The 22644-nt window shown below is 40.4% G+C and overlaps 2 protein-coding genes across 2 annotated transcripts; one reads left to right on the forward strand and one right to left on the reverse strand.

Annotated features, from left to right (window-relative positions):
- The first annotated feature begins 426 nt into the window (after positions 1-426).
- On the forward strand, positions 427-4898 carry CLEC14A (C-type lectin domain containing 14A). The gene has a single exon (XM_034418053.2). It carries the CDS (start codon positions 663-665, stop codon positions 1947-1949), a length of 1287 nt encoding a protein of 428 aa, XP_034273944.2. The 5' UTR covers positions 427-662; the 3' UTR covers positions 1950-4898.
- Positions 4899-16163: 11265 nt separating this feature from the next.
- On the reverse strand, positions 16164-21564 carry SSTR1 (somatostatin receptor 1). Its single transcript, XM_034418052.3, has one exon. It carries the CDS (start codon positions 21229-21231, stop codon positions 20104-20106), a length of 1128 nt encoding a protein of 375 aa, XP_034273943.1. The 5' UTR covers positions 21232-21564; the 3' UTR covers positions 16164-20103.
- Positions 21565-22644: the final 1080 nt, after the last annotated feature.

The raw sequence follows: 22644 nt of genomic DNA on the forward strand, positions 1-22644 counted from the left end.
GACCCTGGAACACTGCAACTGTCATAAATATGATCCAACTGCCAAGCATCTGAATTTTTATCATATCACCATGGGGTCATAAGTGTGAAAACTGGTCATAAGTCACTTTTTTCAGTGCTGTTGTAACTTTGAACGGCCACTAAACCAACTGTTGTAAGTTGAGGACTACCTGTATTTAAAGCTAAAGAAATTTGTTTAGACACCTGATTTTAATATATTATAATATATAATATATATTATATATTTATATAATATATTTATAATATATTATAAATAATTATATATATAATATAATATATTAATATAGATGGATGAAATAAGTCAAAAGTATTAGAACTCCAGTTTAGCCAAAGAATACTGTACTTTACCGCTTTTTCTTTTCAATCTCTCTTTAATACGACCATTTTTCCAGCCTCTGCCAAGAGAAGAAAAGACTCTCCGGGCTGATTTTATCAGACCTTCCCTGCGCTGGAAAAGAGGCCCTTCAGTAAACCGAGGATGTGAAGGTTAGGCCTAACTCCTGACACATTTCCTTCCTGCAATTAGAAGAGAAGGCTCTGGGAGTCCTGATACGGTTGTGAAGCGTAAGGAAAAGGAGTTCCCTCCACACGGCATTCCTTCAATCCAGGTTTCCGTTCCCATTTGTGGAGCCGAGAGCCAAGATGCGAGGCCTGATCCTCGCCTCGCTCGCCCTCTTGCCGCCTTTCTCAGGGCTCTGGGGCTCTGCCGAGCTCACCCAGAGCGGCCGCGCTTGGTGCCAGGCATCTGGGGCCTGCTACAGCATCCACCTAGGCCGCATGAACTTTTATCAGGCCCAGAACGCTTGCGCCCAGCACGGGGGAGCCCTGAGCACGGCCAATGGCCGCACCGAAGTCGGGGTCATCCTCGCTCTGTTGAAAGGACTCGTCAGCGAGACGGCCGGCTCTTTGTTTTGGTTGGGCCTGGTTAAGAAAGCCCAGCAATGCACCCTTGAAGACCTGCCGCTCAGGGGCTTCTCCTGGGTCTCCCCGGGGATTGAGGAGCCGAGAGACAACGGGACCGCCACGCCGCCCAAGTGGCTCAGAGAACCGACCAAGTCCTGCACCATGCAGAGATGCGCCGGGTTGCAAGTCAGCTCGGGCCAAGCGGACCTCAACCGGTGGGGCCTGAAGGACCACAGCTGCACCAAGGCCAGCCCCGGTTATATCTGTAAATACAACTACGCGGGCACGTGCCCCGCCCTCCACTCGGCTTCTGGCGCCGGCGGAATGTTCTACTACAGGCTGCCTTTTCAGCTTCAAAGGCCGGCCGTGGAATTCAGCCCTCCGGGCACCAATCTTACTATAAGGTGCCCCGGGCGAGAGGCGCGATTCACTTGCCGCCTGTCGCCCAACGGCTCCCATTGGGAAGGCACGGAGCGGGACCTGTGCTCCTGTCCCAGCGGCTACTGGAGCCCGAGCAGCGGACACTGTGCGGAATTCACGGACTGCTTTAGCGCCCAAGGCGCCTTCCGTTGTTTATGCGCTTGGAGATCCCGCTTGGCGGCCGACGAAGAGAGTTGCGCCGCGCCAGCCAGAGATGCCGCGACGACGGCGAAGCCCACCGTATCTACTCCGAGGGCTACGGGGACTTTCCCTTCCAACAGCACCAGCGGACCTGGTCAAAATATATCGCTTCTGGAGCCGTTTCAAACTCCGATCGACAACGGCACGAACAACCGTTTGCCTACTTCAAACACCTTCAACTATATCTTCATCCTGATCACGGTGGCGGTGGTGGCTCTTCTGATTATGGTCATGGCCTCGCTCCAGGTCTTCCAGAGGTGCTTCAAGAACTGCTCTTCCAAGGGTTCCCAGCCTACAAAAGATGGTGCTGTGATTGTAGAAGGCGACCCAGAAGCCTCTGCCACCCCCACCGACTCTGAACGCTCCTTGGGACCCAGCAAAGCAGAGTCCATAGCCTCTCAGTAAGATTTTAAGCCAGCTGAATTGGGACAACCATAAGGAGGCCGGAAAGACACATGAGAACATCTCGAGAAGAAATCCAGTGGTGGACGAAGAGGAGATATTCTTTTGAATATAATAAATAGTAGCAAATGTTTTACAGGTTGCATATGTAGAAATGGAAGTTATCTGTTTTGTTTAAAGGCAGTTGTGTTTTGTTTGACACCATTTGATGAACTAGAACGGTTTCTTTTTCTTCGATATGCCCTTGGCAACATTGATCAGAAATCTCTCTTCCCCACCATCTAGATTATTCCCTAAAATAGAAGAGTTAAAAGAATGAGAAATGGCAGTGCATATTTCTTGCAGTGATCCAGCTAGATAATTGAAAAATGGACTGCTGCAAGTGACTGTGCTGTGTGAAGGCCACCACTTACTTGATTGTAGTCTCTTTCTCTCTCTCTCTCTCTCTCTCCTCCCCCTTCCTTGTTACTGCAGCTGAGCCCAAGCTGTGTGAACAGTGTTGTGTTGCCTGGAGAAAAGTTCAAGGAGTCAAAGCTAATTATATCTACTCTTGCTGTATCTTGCAAGAATTTGGACTGGATGCACAGGCTCTGCTGTCACTGCCATATTGTCTATAGGGAGAGGAGAACAAGCTAATAGAGCTGATTATAGTTGTAAGAAGTCACTCTTGCAGGTGGCTTTCTTGGGTGGTACAGTAATTATGGTTTTGGAAGATAGGTAGATATTTGCCATCAAGGAGCAAAGGGTAAAGTGAAACTATGGCTCCTGTATGCTATCACTTTTATCACATAACTTTCTTATTTTTAAGCCCTCAAATATAATTCTCATTTTTAAGGTATTAATGGTAAGACTTAATCAGAAACCAATAGAGTTATTGGAAGTGCATTATATCTCATTTGAATTTGCGGGGTGCCTATCTAACACAGTATTGATATAGTTGTCTTTTTGGGAATGTGTCCCATTGAATCAAAGAGAACATATTCCAAATAGACATATTAGGATGGCTCTCTTAAGTTCATCTTATTTTGAGTGTCATGGCTATTCTACTATACAAGCATGTCCAGTTCAATTTGTCTGGCTGAAAAAAATGCTCTGAAAAATGCAGTTCTGTGGCTTCATCGATTCTTTTAAAGGAAGAAATATTGACCAGTGCTTAATTTTTATGATGTAAAGTTTTGTGTTCCAACTTGCTTAAATGGAAATCCCCTAAATATAGACATGGCAGTTTCCAAACATTTCTTTAGCATATGCTAGTTCAATGTTATGAAAAGTGTTGCACTTCACCGGGTTCATATATGTACCTATTTAATAGATGGCTTAGCTGATCATTTTAATTTCTTCCATCTCGCTTTTCTAATGATTTGAACTTGATAATTCAGCTATTTTCTAGATGTCTTGCTCCTTAGATGTGTCAGATATAACCAGGAAGAGATCCTTGGCATCTAACTTATTCCCATGAAGACTCATTTTTGGGTTATATTTTGGATTTTTTTTCCAAAATGGAGAAAGACTGTTTCATTTTTCCAGTTCTTAATAAATATTTTATCAGTGAATTGACTGATGTGATGCTGCATTTATCACTTGATTTTCATTGTATGAATATCATATAGTCCTGCATTTTATATGGCTAACTTTTTTACTGATGAATTTAATATGAGAAAATTCAAGAGATTCAAGGAAAAAGTAGGATATACATTTATAAATTTATTATTATAAATGGAACACCAACAAATGAATGCATGAAGATTTGGTGCCTTACTCCCTCACTGTAAAGTATCATGGAGAAGTCAGTTTGAAAATAAACCCAGTAAGGTTAGGAACAGAGAAACACGATTTAAACGAAACGTTAAGCATCTTTTAGCAGTTTTATTTCAAATGGAGAAGTAGAAAGGTCAAACTCTCTTCTGCTTTTATTAAGAACACCTAAATTGAGCATTTCAACCAGATAACATTTTAAAGTCTGAGCATCAGTATTCAAAAACTTCATATTCAGAACTTTAATTGGAAGCAGCTAATTTTATTCAGAAAAGACTGGTAGCCCAGTAATCCAAATTACCATGAATTGAATATAAGACCTTATAATCAGATTATCATAGGACAGGTCTTTATAAATGTGAAAGTGGATATCAGATATATTTTGGGCGAAATATACCTGTAGGATATGAATGCTTTCATTTGGAATATGCTGGAACACATGTTGTGAGAGTTAAATGTTCTTTGCTAATGATTAAAAGGGCAGGCAGTTTGTTGCTTTACTAAAATCCATGTAGGAATAGTTTAGCAGGTGCAGAGAAATTAGAATCTGTGGGAATACTAGATCTTATTTGTCTCATCCAGGTTTTTTTTTCATTCTGTCTGCCTTTTCTTCTGGAATTCCAGATTTATTTTTGCATCTTTAAACATGGACCTAGAGTATTTTAGTTAATTTAATAACTAAAACCGTAGCATTGCAGTCCAACTGATATATGATTCAGCTACATGGGGATGATGTAGAAAAGATACAAAATGTTTAACATATAAAATGTTCATATATTTACCTTTAATGTAAATTCCTGAAGGGTACTGAGGATATGTACTGATTATGCTAAGCTTCTAAGATTGGAAGGGCAGGGGAAAAACAAACGTTAAAGATTTTCTACTGGGAAAATAAGTGTTTTGGTTTTCCATAGTAAATAAAATGCTAAGTGCCAATGAACCTATTCAGTTTAGTGACCAAGATTGAACTATACTTGCAATTTTGACCCAGGAACAGTTTTCAATATTCTTAAGCAATATACTACTAACTGGAGAAAATTAAAATACGGATGGATTTTGCTTGTGGAATCACTGTCTCACTTATCCAGAGTGGTGTGTGAAAATTCTGTCTTGCCTGACAACTAGAAAATGTTATTGTTTCACTATACAAAGGGAAAGAGAGTACTTATGAAAATAAAGACTACTATATAGAGAAATTAGTAAATGTGTTTTTGACAAATGTCTTAGGAAATGTTTAGCGCATGTTTGTTGATTTAGAAAAAGTATACGATAAAATGAATACAATGGAATTCAGAAATGGTTTGCATGAATAAGGAATTAAAGCTATTGATGGATGCTGAATGTGGCATAATGATGGAAGTAAAACATGCATAATAATAAAGGCATCTTAATAATTCAACATTGAACAGAGAGTTAGACAAGGATGTCATGGTGGTTATATTTAGAGGTAAATGTATAAGGAATACTTGTCATGATATTAGAGGTCTGTTCTCTGGGCATGTGAATAATTGTGTACCTTTATGGGCAAACAGTGTTGAATGCTTGGCTGAAAACTTGAATGCTTTTGCAATGAATGTTAGATGTATTGTCTGATATGTCAAGGACTACGGATCTGAAAATTAAGATAACAAAGCCCAAGATAATTGTGTTTGACAAGGAAGATGGAGAGAATGATGGCAAGTTACGCATAAATGTGAAGTAAATGAATTGGTATATCTCTGAACAGTATGTACAAAAAATGGGGAGAAGACATGCAAATGCTAATATAGATAGTGGATAATATGTTTGGTATGGCTGTGAATAAGAATGTGCTTCTCCACATTTTAGTATATCAATGTTTCTCAACCTTGGCTATGATATTTCAACTCCTAGATTACCCCAGCTGGCCTACAGGAATTCTTAGAGCTATTAAGGTTGAAAAACACTGTTACATTGTATGGAAATTGGATCTGAGTTTGTTGTGACAAGCATAAAAGAAAGTTGAATGTAGTTAAAATGGATTATTTAACAAGTGTGTGGTTAAAGAACAGTGGGGATAATGGATGAATGTGGATTGTACACAAAAGTATGAATGTATGAAAAGTATGTGAAGATGGCTTGTTATGTAGAGGGAAAGGATGATGATCAAACTGCAAAGCAAATAGATGAAGAGTGAGTAGGCTAAAAGGGAAAATATAGGTAATCGCAGATGATGTTGAAATTCAACAAAAAGTGAGAAGTTTAGAGAACAAAAGGCAATCTATAAAGTGGTTAATACATGTATATGGAAGTAAGAGTGGTTTGGGAGATATAATACATGGTGTTGGTATAAATCAGGTTTGGCTGTATTTTCTTTTCTTAACATGGCTTCATTACTTAACCTTTATTTATTTTAGTTTATTATTTTATTTCTTCTTCCTTTTCTGTGCTTTTTATAATGTTTCTTACACTGAGAGGTAATAGAATATTGGATGTAAGGATGAACATACAATTTTATGCAACCTACTTTACTCCTATGCAAATTTGTGCCTTAAGTCTATCTAATCCAATATATATTTATCTTGGTTGAACTGTATCTACACACACACACCTAATAAATTTAGAACTAAGCATTATAAAAACCAAGAGTTGTTACTGATACAGCTATAATTTTTTATTGATGAATTCAGACCCATGTGGCGCTTCCTTACTACTAGAAGGCAAGTGAAAATCCTGTGCACTCATATTAGAATAGGGATGCATCAGATATTAGTAATCGTGGAATGGAAGGAAATACCTTGATGTAGAGCTATAATTTTGTGCTTAATTATATATGAAAGTGCCTAGATCTGCATCGTGAAACCCTAATCTAAACTAAAATGATTTTTCAGCAAAATCAGTAGAATTATTTCCAATCCATATAATGGCTAGAAAGTGAGAAAAAATATGTTCAAACTTTTTTTTTTTTAAAGAGCTGGTATTGAATAAGCAAAGCTGCTTACTGCACAGATAAATTTATGAACTGTTTATATATTTATATTCACTGGAAATTATTTGGATTCTCAGCTACCAATGTGGTATTATCAACATATAAAATGCACATATGCCTTCTTCAAGCAACATACTCCTTACATCATTTAAATGCATTCCTTATACATTTAAAAACATTCCTTATCCATATACTTATTCAACAAGCAATAATTGGAGCCATAGATACTGCTTTCCACTGTCCATCATGGCTTTGAACAATCAAGGTTTTCATATAGCACTTTTTAATAACATAGCAAAAGTGTAGATTACGTTACAGCGTTGTATCTATACAACATGCATCATTCCTTGGTTATGTAAGAACAATACTAGTAGGTTTTGGATATTATAGCCAATATGCCACAAACTTAAACAAATCCTTGTAGGATTTTTTTTTTACATAGAAACTGCTCTAAGAAACTGCATGCAGGATCCCTCCAACATGGGATTTCTACCAGTGGTGAAATTCAAATTTTTTTACTACCTGTTCTATGGGCGTGGCTTGGTGGGCGTGGCAAGGGAATGATACTGCAAAATCTCCATTCCCACCCCACTCCAGAGGAAGGATACTGCAAAATCCCCATTCTCTCTCCACTCTGGGTCCAGCCAGAGGTGGTATTTGCCGGTTCTCCGAACTACTCAAAATTTCCTCTACCAGTTCTCCAGAACCTGTCAGAACCTGCTGGATTTCACCCCTGATTTCTACCTCCTTTCCAAAAGAAGACTGCCCAAAAAGAAAAATATTCAGCTTCTTTTGAATTATTAAGCCACTTCACTACTAGCATTAGAAGAATTGCAACGTACAAATACACAAGTAGCAGCAGCAGCCATGGAGATGTGTGTGTGTGTGTGTGCGCGCGTGTGTGTCAAAATGGCAAACTGAGCCCATCCTTTGTGTAAATCCCTTGACATCCTGTGCAAGTTTAGACGGGGGAGAGCTTCCATCACAATTCTGTTCCAGATGTCTTGCAAGTTTTGCTCCTTCCCTGACAATGGCAGCTGACAGACAGTATAAAAATAACTATATAACAGTAAAACTCAGTGTGGTGAATCTACCTCGGGACACTGCAACCTTCATAAATATGAGTCAGTTGCTAAGCTTCTGAATTTTGATCACGTGACCATGGAGATGTTACAATGGTCATAAGGGCAAAAAATGGTCATGTCACTTTTTTCAGTGCCGTTGAATGGTCAGTAAATGAACTGTAAGTTGAGGACTATCTGTAATACGGGATTGTCCTTGAGGACATCTGGAAACTGCAGCTAGTCCAGAATGCAGTAGCACTTGTACTTTTGGATGCCCCACTGTTTATTTGAGTAATTCCACTGCTGTGTGAGCTGCATTGACTTCCAGTTTTCTTCCGGGTGCAAGATACTAGTTATCATCTTTAAAATCCTACATGTTGTTTGCAGGACTGCCTTTCCCTGGGGGTATCTGCCCATCCTGGTAGGTTAGCTAGAATGAATGCACTTGAGGTCCCCTCCCTTAAATTTGCTACCTGATGGATCTTAGAGCCAGGCCTTCTTGATGGCCACCTCAGTCCTTCCGAACAGCCTCTCACTAGAGATCAGGGGGATTCCTCCTTGTTTCAGCTTCTGGAGGGCTGTGAAGACCTGGTTCTTCTCCCAAGCATTGGACTGGAAGGTGGGGGAAGAAGATAGATAGAAGATAAATTAGATAGACAGCCAGATGATGATAGATGATAGTTAGCTAGCTAGCTAGCTAGCTAGCTAGCTAGCTGGATGGGTGGGTGGGTGGGTGAGTAGGTAGGTAGATAGGTGGGTGGATGGATGGATGGGTAGATACTGGTAGATAGATAACAGAAGATAGATAGATACCGGTAGATGATTGATAGATAGATAGATAGATAGATAGACAGACAGACAGACAGACAGACAGATAGATGATAGATAGATAGATAGATAGAATAGAATAGAATAGAATAGAATAGAATAGAATAGAATAGAATAGAATAGAATAGAATAGAGTAGATAGAGTAGATATAGAAAGTCCACATGCTCTTCTCAAAATGCCAGGTTTTTAATATGTAAACAAATCAGATCAGGATAAATCACTTCAGAATTTCTTCCACCTTTAATATAGCATAATAGCTGTACAATTTAATTCAGCTGAATGTCTCTTGTCTGCAACTAAACTTCCACTCATTCTGTTTCCCTCTCCAGCTCCTTCATGAACCCTCATACTCTGCTCTAAAAAGTTGGAAGATCCTTTGAAACAGATTTGAATACACAGCACAAATGCAGTAGAAACAGTTTGAGTATGGATTCTGCTTTTAATTTTTTTCTGGAAAAAAAAAAACCAAACAAATGAGCATAACTTTGATAAAACTAATCTTTATCTATTCAGTTATCTCTTTCAGATTTATATTAAAATCTAGAAGTAAAGAATTCTATTGAGCTTCAGGCACATTCTTAGAAGATTTTTACATTTTGATATACAAGTCTATATTTAGAATTATATTATGTGCAACCCCTTCATGCCTTGTCGTGGTGAAGGGACTTGCATAGCACAATGAAGCTATGAGCTATGCCATGCAGGGCCACCCAAGGCGGATAGGTCATAGCAGAGAGCTCTGACAAAATGTGATCCACTGGAGTGGATCCACTGGAACCACTGATTGGTTTAAAATTGAGAAAGGAGTTCGGCAAGACTGTATACTGTCGCCCTGCCTATTTAACTTTTATGCAGAGCACATCATGAGAAAGGTGGGGCTAGATGAATCACAAAGTTGGAATTAAGATTGCGGGGAGAAATATCAACAACCTCAGATATGCAGATGATACCATTCAAACGGCAGAAAGTGAAGAGGAACTAAAGAGCCTCTTGATGCGGGTGAAGGAGGAGAGTGCAAAAGTTGGCTTGAAACTCAACATTAAGAAAACTAAGATCATGGCATCCGGCCCTCTCAATTCCTGGCAAATAGATGGGGAAGAAATGGAGAAGAAAATTTTATTTTCCTGGGCTCCAAGATCACTGCAGATGGGGACTGCAGCCAAGAAATTAAAAGACGCTTGCTCCTGGGGAGGAAAGCTATGGCAAATCTAGACAGCATACTAAAAAGCAGAGACATCACCTGCCAACAAAAGTGCATATAGTCAAGGCTATGGTTTTCCCAGTTGCAATGTGTGGCTGTAAAAGTTGGACCATAAGAAAGGTTGAGTGCCAAAGAATTGAGGCCTTTGAACTATGGTGCTGGAGAAGACTCCTGTGAGTCCCTTGGACTGCAAGGCGATCAAATTGGTCAGTCCTAGAGGAGATCACCCCTGACTGCTCTTTAGAAGGCCAGATCCTGAAGATGAAACTCAAATACTTTAGCCACCTAATGAGAAGGAAGGACTCACTGGAGAAGAGCCTAATGCTGGGAACGATTGAGGGCAAAAGAAGAATGGGATGACAGAGAATGAGGTGGCTGGATGGAGTCACTGAAGCTGTTGGCATGAGCTTAATGGACTCTGGGGGATGGTAGAGGACAGGAAGGCCTGGAGGAACATTGTCCATGGGGTCGCAATGGGTCGGACACGACTTTGCAACTAACGACAACAATTATGTGCAAAACTCTTTATATTAAATTAAGGGATAATTATTTTAAAATGATGTAGTAATATAAAATTGCATATGAGAGGTATGTGAAATTGTTAAAAAATAGGGGTTGCTCAATTTTTTTCTGTTACTATTATTTTTTGTTGAAAATAAGTAACTGCAGTAAGTAAGACTGCAGTTAATTTTTTGTAGGAATGCAGCTTTCATAGGACTCATTAATGTTTTTAATAACTGATAGAGCAGAGATACTCTCAAACTATTGATTAAATATGCAGAATGTTGGAGAATATTCATAGTTGAATGATAAAAATGTTATCAGTTGCATAGGTGTAAAGAAAGGAAGAAAATATGTGAAGTTGTTTATTAGTGAATTCCTTCATTAAATATTGGCAGAACAAATCAAAGATTGTACTAGGTATTTTATTTATGATAAATAAATATGACATTTATTTATTATAATGCTTACAATCTCCAGAAACATGATGTACCTTAGCTTAAAAACGCTAGTTAATAATACAAATATTTTTAAAAGATATACAGATAGTTGTCAGCTTATGACCACAATTGAGCCAAAATTTCTGTTGCTAAATGAGAAATTTGTTAAGTGAGTTGTGCCCCATTTTACAACTTCTCTTGCCACTTTTGTTAAGTAAGTTAATGCAGTAGTTAAATTAGTAACACAGTTATTAAGTGAATCTGGTTTCCTCATTGACTTTGCTTGTCAGAAGTCGTAAGTATGGGTCAGTTGTCAAGCATCCGAATATAAATGGGGATGCTGCAACAGTCATAAGTGTGAAAAACGATCATAAATCACTTTTTTCAGTGCCGTTGTAACTTTGAACGGTAACTAAGTGAACTGTTGTAAATCGAGGACTACCTGTATTTAAATATTGTTGCAAATCCACAACAAATCTATGCAAAAACATATGATGTTATGCAATCTGAGAATGGTGCAACTACCCTATGACCAGGGGTGAAATCCAGCAGATTCTGACAGGTTCTGGAGAATCGGTAGCGGAAATTTTGAGCAATTCAGAGAACCAATAGTGGAAATTTTGAGTAGTTTGGAGAACCGGCAAATACCACCTCTGGCTGGCTCCAGAGTGGGGTGGGAATGGAGATTTTGCAATATCCTTCCCCTGGAGTGGGGTGGGAATGGAGATTTTGCAGTATCCTTCCCCTGCCACACCCACCAAGCCACACCATGCCCACCAAGCCATACCTACAGAACCAGTAGTAAAAAAAAAATGGATTTCACCACTGCCTATGACCCTATGATGTCTGCCCATTTGTGCATATATTAAAAGGTGAGCCAACTAACAACCAGCTAAACTCCTGCTCCAACAAGGGTATTTTTGCGGCATTTTCTCTGGAGTTTCTGTGCAGAGTGGCTTTACATTTGGAGGGCTCCTGATTCATCTCAGCTCTTGTAATTGCTACCAGTGTGCCATATTGCAAAATGTAATAGGCCTTTTTACCACCTGTTTCATTTTTCAGAGTGATTGAACAACTAGCTTTTCTTTTCTGGCCCCAGTCATTGGTTTGGTCTCCCTGACTTGCAGTAAGAAATAAAGAAGGGCAGTAGGTTGGAATGTTAATTCTTCTACTTTCCCAATAACTACCGTATTTTCCGGCGTATAAGACGACTTTTAAACACATGAAAATCTTCTCAAAAGTCGGGGGTCGTCTTATACGCCGGGTGTAGTTCTCCTGTAACCAGGCAGACCAGCCCGAAAGGCTCTGACGAGCCTTAAATGGCTCTGGCGATCCCAGCTCTGACGATCCCAGCTGAGTTCCCTGCAACTCAGCTGGGATCGCCAGAAACCACGTAAAAGGAAAAAAGTTTTCCCCCTCCAGCTTGCTTACCTCAGCTGCTAGTCGCAACGCTTGCCTTGCTTTGCTTGCCTGAATCTATTCAGGCAAGCAAGCAACTCCCTGCCTGCAATCAAGCAAGGAGTTAGTTGTGGACTTCAACTCCCAGAATTCCTCAGCCAGCAAAACAAAGCTGGCTGAGGAATTCTGGGAGTTGAAGTCTACAAGTCTTAAAGTTGCCAAGGTTGGAGACCCCTGTTCTATTGGGTAAGTTTTTTTCCCCTTTGGGAGCTTTAAAAAAAATAGTCAATTGGGGTTTTTTTAGTTGTTCTTTTTTAGACCTAGCCATTTAAAGTTTAGGAAGTTTTAAATTTAGCTTTCATATAAAAATAAAAATAAAATAAAATAAAACAATATTTGTGCAGCTTTCTGAGATTTAGTGTGTTTCTGTAGTGTTTCACTCCAACTACACAAACACACAAAATCTCACAAAGCTGTATGTGGAATTTTGTGTGTGTAAAGTGTGAAAGTTGGTTTTTTGGACTTTTTGTGGCTGTGTGAGGTTCCTGCTTGTTGCAGGGGCCATTTTGGGTCTAGCACAGCTGCTTTTACATTGTGGGTGAGCCAGTTGTGTTGTGTTGTGTGTGTTTAGAGTGTGAAAGTTTTTTGGGGGGGCTTTTTGTGGCTGTGTGAGGTTCCTGCTTGTTACAGGGGCCATTTTGGGTCTAGCACAGCTGCTTTTACATTGTAGGTGAGCCAGTTGATGTTTTTTAATTTTTATTTGGTGTGCGTTGGAAGAGGGATAGTCTTATATGGCAAGTATAGCCCAAACCCTATATTTTAACAGGAAAAGTTGGGGGTCGTCTTATACGCCCAGTCGTCTTATACACCGGAAAATACGGTACTTTATCCACCAAAACTCTGAGAATCAGCGAAGAAGAATTGAATTGAGATTCTAGCACAGGGTGAGAAGAACAATTGTCCATCATAATAGAAGAAGTAGCCAAGATGAAAAAGTGAAAGCTTTAAATCATTCTCAGTTTAGTCTATCACATGAGATTCATGTTCTATTACATAATACCATCTACCATGTACATGTTTTGCAAGCAGATTTAAATAATTCCCTGCAATGGGTTAGGACATAAAATATCACACAGGTATAAAAAATGATTTAAGTGACATGTTTCTCCAAACTGCTTAATGTTTTGCACCTTCAGCAATATTTGGAGTTAGGTTCTGAATAATACTTTGGTTCTTCCAGCAATTCCCTGTTAGAGAGTATGCAAAATAAACTTATCAAGGTGTCAAGAAGAATGCATTTGACCATACTATTGATTTGAGGTGGGCTGCAGAGTTATTCCCAAATCTGCATGCCACTTTATTATATAAGTTACCCATAAACATTGCCAAGTTTATGCTGCTCAATCTCCCATTGAGTTTTAATTAGTTCCATGATTAAAACATAGACACTTTTTATTTCTCTAATGCACATTGCAATTCATAAATATATATCTTTGGAAAGACAAACTATACAGCACAGAAATGTACAAAATGATTTGACGTCAATGGTATATTAACTGTCTCTATGGATATTTTATATATGAAATGGATGTGGTAAAATCTCATGAAGCTTGACTCTATTAGAAATGAATGTTGAAATTGGGTCATGTTATTCTTCTCTGGAGGATACAAATCAATGACTACTTGGTATTTCAGTTTTTTTGCTATAGGAACAATTTATTCTAAATGTGTCATTATCAGCATAACTTTCAAAAATATTTAACTTTTTCTTCTGATAAAATACATATAAAGAATGCATGTATGCATGAACTTTTCATGCTGACTTTATCCAAGAATTATAACAATGTAATACTTCACATTGAGTTACATACTTTTATGTCATTAGCAGAAAATTAAAGGCACCATTAGGGCTCCGGTCCAGGGACTGCAGTTTTCTTTATGTGGCCCTTGTTCCCTGCTGGGCTAATTTGTTGACCCACAATTCTTCCTGTCTGGTTGGTTTCCTTTGCTCTCTATTGCTGCCAGCTTCAGGACCTTGGATAGGTCAGGGCTTTGGTTAACCCAGGATCTGGATATGCTGACTCAGCCTGCAACTGAAGAGCCCTCCCTTCTGTTAACTCCTGTGGAGTGGGCTCAGTTTCACGCTGCTAGAACTGTTCAGCTTCTGAACCTGAGGACTCAGTGTGCTCTCTAACACTGACCTATTTATACAAATATTTATTCCGCAGCATTGGGAAGAGAAAAGTTGTCCCAATTAGTCAATGGTGTGCAAAATTGATTTTATTAGCAACTTATGAATGGATCATTAGCATTGATAAACTATGGATGATTCCAGTGAAATATAACTACCGTGTTTCCCTGAAAATAAGACCCTGTCTTATATATTTTTTGAACCCTGAAATAAGTGCTCGGCCTTATTGCCATGTGTTCAAAAGCCCGATTGGGCTTATTATCAGGGGATGTCTTATTTTGGGGAAAACAGGGTACCAGTAATTGATGTATATAATTCTATATGTACGTATACTCATTAATACATACCTCGGATTTCCCCCCTTAATTTTCTTTTTTCTTTTCCCCATGTTTTTCTTATCTTTATAATTTTGACCTTTGCTTCTTTTTCTTTCTCTTTGTATTTACATTCAGTAAAAAGCCATTAAACCTCTTTTTTTTTCCCATACAGATTTTTGTTTGAAAAAATAACAAGATTAATAATAGAATATATGGGTTAGTGTTCTTCAACCTGGATATCTGCCTGAGGGAACCAAAATTGACTGGATGGCAAGCATGACATTGTGATGCATTGCACATGTGCATGCATGTAAAATCAACACATTGATGCTTCTCACAATGATTGTTGTGGTAGAAGTAGTTTATTTTATATACTGTGAGTATCGTTCTCTCCTATAATTAATAATACTTTGTTTTTAACTGTCTGAGACATCTGGAAAAATGCTGCAACATTGTTCAATAGATGAATTTCCATCTCAAATCCCAAATGATCTAACTCTGATGTTTTGGCAGATAGTGCCAATATAGCACTTAGTGGTATTGTGCTATTGTATAACAGCTGTTAAGCAATAGCCAGGCAATCATTTTGTTGGCACAGCACATTTTATTTAAGATTTTTAACTAATGTAACCATTAACATTTCTCATTAAAACCTACTTGCTTTTATGATGTCAACAATTATTGTACTGAACGAAGTGAGTCAGCATTAAGCTTTTATGAAAACATGCATTTGGTAAAAAAAAACCTGGCTATTCTTTCATTGTTAATGCCCCAATTTTTTAAATCTGTGTAAAATATAGGGGAATGTAGTCTTCACACTTTTTGTAAGCAATACTGCATCCATTAAATGTTGAATATACAATATGTTCCCATTAGTCCTGTGATTCAGGCTTCAGAGTTGCTTCTCTCAATGGATTTTACAATGGGCAGATGAGACTACAAGATATTGTTTTACTTTTAGCTAAATGGACTTTCAGGACATTGTTTTCTACAAAATATATAAAAGAAAATATAATGAAAACCAACTGTGGAGTTGTTACTGTGCTAAAAACATGTCACACTGCCTATTCCCAAGAAAAACAATATTTTGTGAAATTTGGCACATATTTTAATTGCCTTTATGTTTTCCTTCTGTACAATTTCTCAAAAGGAGTCCACAATTCTAATAAGTGTTTCCAGTTTTACTGCCACAATACCCACCCGTATTGTTTTATCTTTAGAGATGCTAGTTTTTCACTGTAGAGATAGGAATTCAATAATGGCTTTCACCTGCCCATATCTGATGAGTCATGATTTGCCATCTTTTAATTCAATATTGGCAGTTCAGTTTTTATATTCCTTCTTGTTCAAATGCATCTTGCACATTTTGGATAAAATGTTGGTTTTAATCCACAATGTAGTTCAAAACACCCACTTGTCAACATGTCTTTGCATGATGACAAAAAAACAAGCAAATCTTTGTTTTTTGTCTCAACAAATGTTGGGGCTATGTGCAATTATATGTTTTTTCAATGTCCTTTAAAGATCAAAATCAGTCAAGCAATTGCAGAGGAACAATAAAAATGGATTACAAATAAGTGTTAAAGACATCTATTTATTAAGCTAACACTGAATTACAGCATTGCTGGAGGAAGGTCACAACATAAGAGTACTGGATAGATCCTCTGTTAAGGAAATAAGTGATCTGAAGTTGAAATGCTGTTCTAATATTGTAAAACAATATTATAAACTGGTGCAGTAGTGTTTCTGCCCTAAACAATTTGATGCTTTTCATTTCAAGTGGCAGGTTAGAATTTACATGGAAAGGAGCCCTGAAAAAAAGGCAAGCTGCAATTAGTAAATGAATTAAAATGCATATCAAGTTAATACTCCAAAATACAGGCTAAAAGCGTGATTCAAAATCTTGCATTTTGGTAACTCTTATAATAAATAGTAATGATCAATCTTTTGACATTTGTGAGGCTACAATCCTGTACATCCTTTATGGGAAATAAGTTCTGTGGCCACCAGTGAAAGTTACTTCTAAGTAGATATACATAAGGTTGAATTTTTCCTTTAGTTCCACAGATTATGAATAATTATTTTCAGAAGTTTTTCCCCCAGCTTTTTAAACTTACTTTTTCAGTAAGTTTAACAGTGTAACAAAGGTTGTCCAAATAGTGTTCAGCCTATTTGAAAATGCACTTAGGCTTACTTTTGTCTTCTAGTTTTACTTCTTAATTTCCCCCTTTTTCTGATTGAACTGGAAGCCCAATTCAGGCAAAGAATCAAATTTCACTGAAAAAAATGCATTGTTTGGATATGAATAAGTACCTTTGAACAATGTACATACATATTGTGGCAAAGTACAAATGTATTTGATTTTAATTACATTACAATTTGGTTGCATGTTTTAATATCTAATTTATAGCAGTGTTATACATATTTTTCCTCACGGGCTTAATAGGACATTCTCCTTGATAAAATGAGTATAAGTATTGCAGTATTAAGAATATTAAAATTCAAGCTGAATGAACTGAAGATTTTTTCCTAATTGCATTCCATTCAAAGGTACCATATTAATTACTGGCATTAAATAATTAATTAAATTGGAAGAAACTGAAGTATTATTAAAGTTCAAGAAATTGTCAAAACCTCTGTAAATTATCAGAATAAAATTGATAAGAATTTATCATGGAAATTCGATTGTAAAGTTGAGTATAAAATTATGTTTTCTCAACTCATCTTGCTTTAAACTTGTAATGTTTACTAACACCATCATACAAGAAAATATACTCTTATTTTTTAATAGGTATTAGGGAATCAAGATTGTAGTTTGAATGTATTTATTCCAAAATGTTCTGTACTTTAAGAATGCATATTTTCAAGCAAATATGTATCTATTTTTATCTCAATTCTTCTCTCAGATCCTTTTAATGGGCCTTCTGTTAAATAAATGGAGAAGATTTGGAATATTAGGACTTCCATTTCACATCTGTTTTTTATTTGGGGATTAATTTTTTTAATCAAACTATTTAGGATAAATCTAAAGCAAAGGATATTAAGAGTTGTATATTAACCATCATTATTCTTTATAAAAACACTTTCCCAAAACATATACAATAACAGTATAGGACAGAAGACAAAATACAAGAACAAAATAACTTTCTTCCCAAACTACAGACATTCTCTGACCAAAGAAAGTGCTTTAAACAGATATAAGCATCATGAATTTGTATATTCCCAAAATCTATTTTTAAGGACTGTTTTATAGAGAATTGTCTCCACAACATAGAAACTACATAGAATTAGAAATATAAAAAGAAAAATTATTTATTTTACATTTGAAAACTGGCTCCCAAGAAATGTAACACACAGCAAAGTAATTTAAACAAGCGTATTATAAATTAAATGAATACATTTCATCTGGGTAGAAGTGGGAAAAAGAGGATCATCTGGATCTTCCCCAAGCCCCACTCCAGCACCTTGTTTTTATTTATTTCTTTTGTAGGATCTGTGCCTGGCTGTTTGATAGAGAAAATATTTGGTCAGATGAGTCCATTTGTACTAAACTAATCATTTAGCCGTTTCATTGTTCTTGAACTCTTTTTTTTTTAGTCTCCATCAGTTATGGGAAATATGCATCCTAATTCTAAAGGGACTGAATATGACTTGAATCAAATTGAATATTTATTACAGTCAAATAATAAATAAAAACCCTAACAAAGAATATGACTCAAAGCAAACCAGGTCTAGAACTCCATTGTCAGTGCTATATATTATGATTACAATGGGAAGCCCTAGAGGTCTCCCATAGGATTTATGCTTTCTAGAAGAGAACAAAGGTTGCAGACCTCCTGGTTTATTGAATTTGAGGTCCAATTAAAAGAGCATAACATATATTAAATCAATGCTTTGCATCTCCTATGACTTTTCCTTGGTTGATTTTGAAACTTAGGAGATAAGTGCTGGTTTAAATGATGTTGGGCCAGATCTAGCAAAACATATTACTGAAGTGTCAAAGTTGTGTAAATAAGTAAATCAATAAATAATCTTGAATTTGGCTACATTGTTTCTTTTAGTTTGAACTCCTTTTGAACAGTTAGAAGGGTACTTTTGATTGAACTTTTCAAGCCATTTAATAATTATTCCTCTAAAGCCAGATATATTTTTTCTGAGGTAACCATTGGTGAGTACTTTGAGAACTGCAGCCGAAGAAATCTTGATGTCTCAAAGAAGGCTTTTTTAAAAAAAACAACCAACCCTTAGCCTCCCATTCACAAACTGCTCTTTCCTCCTTATTTCTCTCTGTTTGTAGTTTGTAACAAATACCAGCCCAGGACTGTAACTTTGCTGTTCTCCCCTCCCCTTGATTCAAAACGCCAAACCAAACACTGCTGGGAGTTCAGGACTCAGATCTTGACAATCATCTGGGAAAGAGTGGCTGGCTGGGACTTTCTTCCTTATCAACAGCCAGCTGCTGCTTTGAGATAACAAAACCCTGCTTGCTTTCTACTGGACTGGTTTCCTTTCCCTTTCCAGATGGATCGCCATTTCCCCCAGGCTTGCTCAAAGCCAGCGAACAGAAATTGGTCCCGCAGCAGGGACCCAGAGGGAAAAGATAAGATTATTCGTTTCTATTAAGCTGATGGAATAGTTAGCTTTCTCCTGGGGCTGCCAAGCAGAGCTAAGATTTTGTACTGCCTCAGGATCATTTGCTTCCTGCTGGGGAAGTTCTTGGAAAGGGTGAGAAGGATTTTTGCCAACCTTCTGGCGAATCTGGAATTATTCTCTCCCCCCCCTCCCAAAGATGAACTGTGGAATGATTTAGAAACAAGGCTCGTTGTAAAGCTAAGCTTGTATGTTTTCAATACTGCTGGTTGGCTCAGGCGAACCACTGAGTACACCATGTGAGCTTATCGAGAGTGAGTCCCAGTCTCAACTTCTGAAACAACACACTTACACACCGCTACCATCAGGAATACCCACAGCTTTAGGGGGGGGGGTGTTTTGAGCTCATCCCCGGCATCTCTTTATGCTGCTGAAAAACAGATAAAGGCAACCTAGGTCCTGATTTGGTTTGGTTTCTTTTCCGGAAGCCAGGAGCAAAAACCCTCCAGCAGCGCTCAGCAATCTTTCACGCGGGACTTGGATACCGCGGCCGATCCAGTGGTCCTCAACTTGATGCCAAGCCCAGACACCCTCGCCGGTGAAGAAAAGCACACTCGCGGGCCCCGGACCTCAAAGAAAACGCTAGAGAGACTCAAGGCTCCGGAGGGTAGGGAAGCGGAGAGGGTTGGAGAACCGGCCAGGCTTCCCAAGATCTCATCCTTTGACAAGGAAGAGGGAGAAGGAGCGTCCAGCCGAGTGGGCCAGCTTAAAAGTTGAAGATGGGGGAGCCGTCTGTCGCTCGGGCCGCTCTCTCCGCCTCTCCTTGCCCCCTCGTTCCCCCTCCCCCTCTTTCTCTTGGCCCGATCTCCTCCCGCCCACCGTCCACTCCGCTCGGCCCGGCCCGGGAGAGTCAGAAAGCTGCCCTCAGAGGGTTGTAATCCTGGAGGTGCAAGTCCCGTTGCGGTACACGCTGCCCGACTCTCCGAAGTTGTCGGCGGGAAAGTCCTCCACGCTGTAGGCCCTGCTCTTGAGGGCGGTGGCGTAGTAGTCGACCGGCTCCTCGGCGGCGTTGTCCATCCAGCTAAGGCACAGGAGCCTCTGGAAGGAGCGCTTGAAGTTGTCCGAGAGGAAGCCGTAGAGGATGGGGTTGGCGCAACTGTTGGCGTAGCCCAGGATGACGGAAAGTTGGCTGATGGTGGCGTCGTCGGGCTCGACGAAGAGGTTGACCAACTGCACGACGTAGAAAGGCATCCAGCAGATGACGAAGACGGTGACCACCATGAGGACCATGAGCGTGATCTTCCGCTCGGAGCGCTTGCGCTGTTGCCAGCCGGCCTTGAGCGCCACCACGCGCATCTTGGCAATGATGAGGATGTAGCAGAGGCTGATGGCCACCACGGGGAAGAGGAAGCCCATGAGGAAAGTGTAGACCACGAAGACCACCAGCCACTTCTGCTTAGGTTCGGGCATCATCATGTTGCAGGCCACCGTGCCGTCCGTGTTGGCCTCGGTCCGGGAGAAGATGAGGATGGGCAGAATGATGACGAGGGCCAGCCCCCAGACGGCCAAGTTAACCATCTTGGCCACCGTGGGCCGGCGGTAGCGCGACGCCTTGATGGGGTGCACCACCGCGATGTAGCGGTCCACACTGAGCACGGTCAGGCAATAGATGCTGGTGAACATGTTGACCGCGTCCACGCTGAGCACCAGGCGGCAGAGCAGCGACCCGAAGGGCCAGTGGTGGAGCAGCGTGGAGGTAACCAGGAAAGGCACGCTCAGCATCAGCAGCTCGTCCGCAATGGCCAGGTTGAGGATGTAGATGTTGGTGGCGGTCTTCATCTTCGCGTAGCGCAGGATCACGTAGATGACCATGGAGTTACCGCACAGACCCACCAGGCACACCACGGAGTAGATGAAGGAGATGAGGATGGCGCTGCCGCTGCCCGGAGACTCGCCGCCCCCGCCGCCTCCGCCGCCGCCCCCGCCGCCGCTCACCGTGCCGTTGGGGCCAGCGGGGCCGGAGGAGTTCCTGCCAGCCGCTGCCGAGTCCATGCCTCCAGCAGCGCCCGCCACCAGCCTGGCGCAGGGGCCATCCTCCGCCCCGTCGGCCCGAGCTCAGGATGGCGGGAGAGGCGCGAGTGCCCGGGCAGCCCGGCGGCGGCTCAGCATTCTTTCTCCTCAGGGCACAACAGCCTGAGGGCGAGCGCCGCCGTCCTTTGCTCCCACAGCGCAGGGAGAGCGGGAAAAAAGGACGGAGCTGCGCGCCGCCTCCAGCCCAACTGGCATTAGTTGCAGCTCGTCGACTCGCGGGGATGATTAATAGGAGGCGAGCGGCGCGTCAGCACCTACGAAGAGCGAGGGGGAGAAAAGAGGTGGGAGGAGGAGGACAAGGCGGGGAGGGCGCCCCCTCCGCCTCCCTCCCTCCCTCCGCTTCCCGCCAATCTACTCCTGCAAAAGAACACTTTCCCTCCTCAGACAGACGCTGCCACCGCGTTGGAGAGCCAAGCCAACAAGTGTTAATAGACTCCCTGTGGCAGGAGGGCCGGTTCGTCCTGCTTCTGGCCAGGGAGCCAAAGGCCGAGTGGGAGCCCGGAGGAGGGAGGGCGTCTTTTTTTCCCCTCTTCGGAACTTTTTGTTTGTTTGTTTTTTTCAAAACACTTATATAGCCACCATCATATATTGGGCGGCTCCCAATCAACCATTAAAACAACATCAATAAGAAAAGAAAACAATACATACAGATGTGGAAACAAAAAACGTTTAAAAACCTGGCACTAAAGTTAAAACTTTCACAAGCCGTCTCTTCTAAAATTTAATTTAATTTAATTTAATTTAATTTAATTTAATTTAATTTAATTTAATTTAATTTAATATTTAAATTTATATACCGCCCTTCTCCGGAAGGACTCAGGGCGGTGAACAGCCAGAAGTAAAAATAGCCAGTAAAATCCTCTTGAGGGAAAAGTCTCCAGTGCTTTTCGGAAGGCTAAGTGGGCAGAGGCTTGCTTTCAATGCAGCTTCCCAAGGCTGAAAGACAGGGCCAACTCACCCAACCCTGCCACACTGCCTCTTTCTTGCCTTCCTGTCCCCATGTCCCTTCTGTCCATCTCACCAGTTGCTGTGTCCTCTTACTCTTGGATAATCCCAATATCACCCTCCTGGTTACATCACGTCTATCCCAGGATGGTCTCAGATTTAACATGACCTTGGCCAGCCAGGTGCCTTCAAAGTGGGACTCTGCTTTGTTTTTGGCTTGGCGGGATAAACCATCAAAAGAAGCCTGCTGGCAGACAATTTTATTAAAAGCCCTAAGTTTTCGTGAACTGCAACTGTGAGGATCAGCTTCATTTTCTGCCCTCTCTTCTGTGTACATTTTCTCACTTGGAACTGGACCCAGTGGGACCCATTTTCATTGTGTGTCACCACAATTCCTTCTCTCTCTCTTTCTCTCAATCTCTGCCACCA

The sequence above is a fragment of the Pantherophis guttatus genome, chromosome 1, assembly GCF_059756535.1.
Source record: "Pantherophis guttatus breed Tessera chromosome 1, ASM5975653v1, whole genome shotgun sequence".
Lineage (NCBI taxonomy): Eukaryota > Metazoa > Chordata > Lepidosauria > Squamata > Colubridae > Pantherophis > Pantherophis guttatus.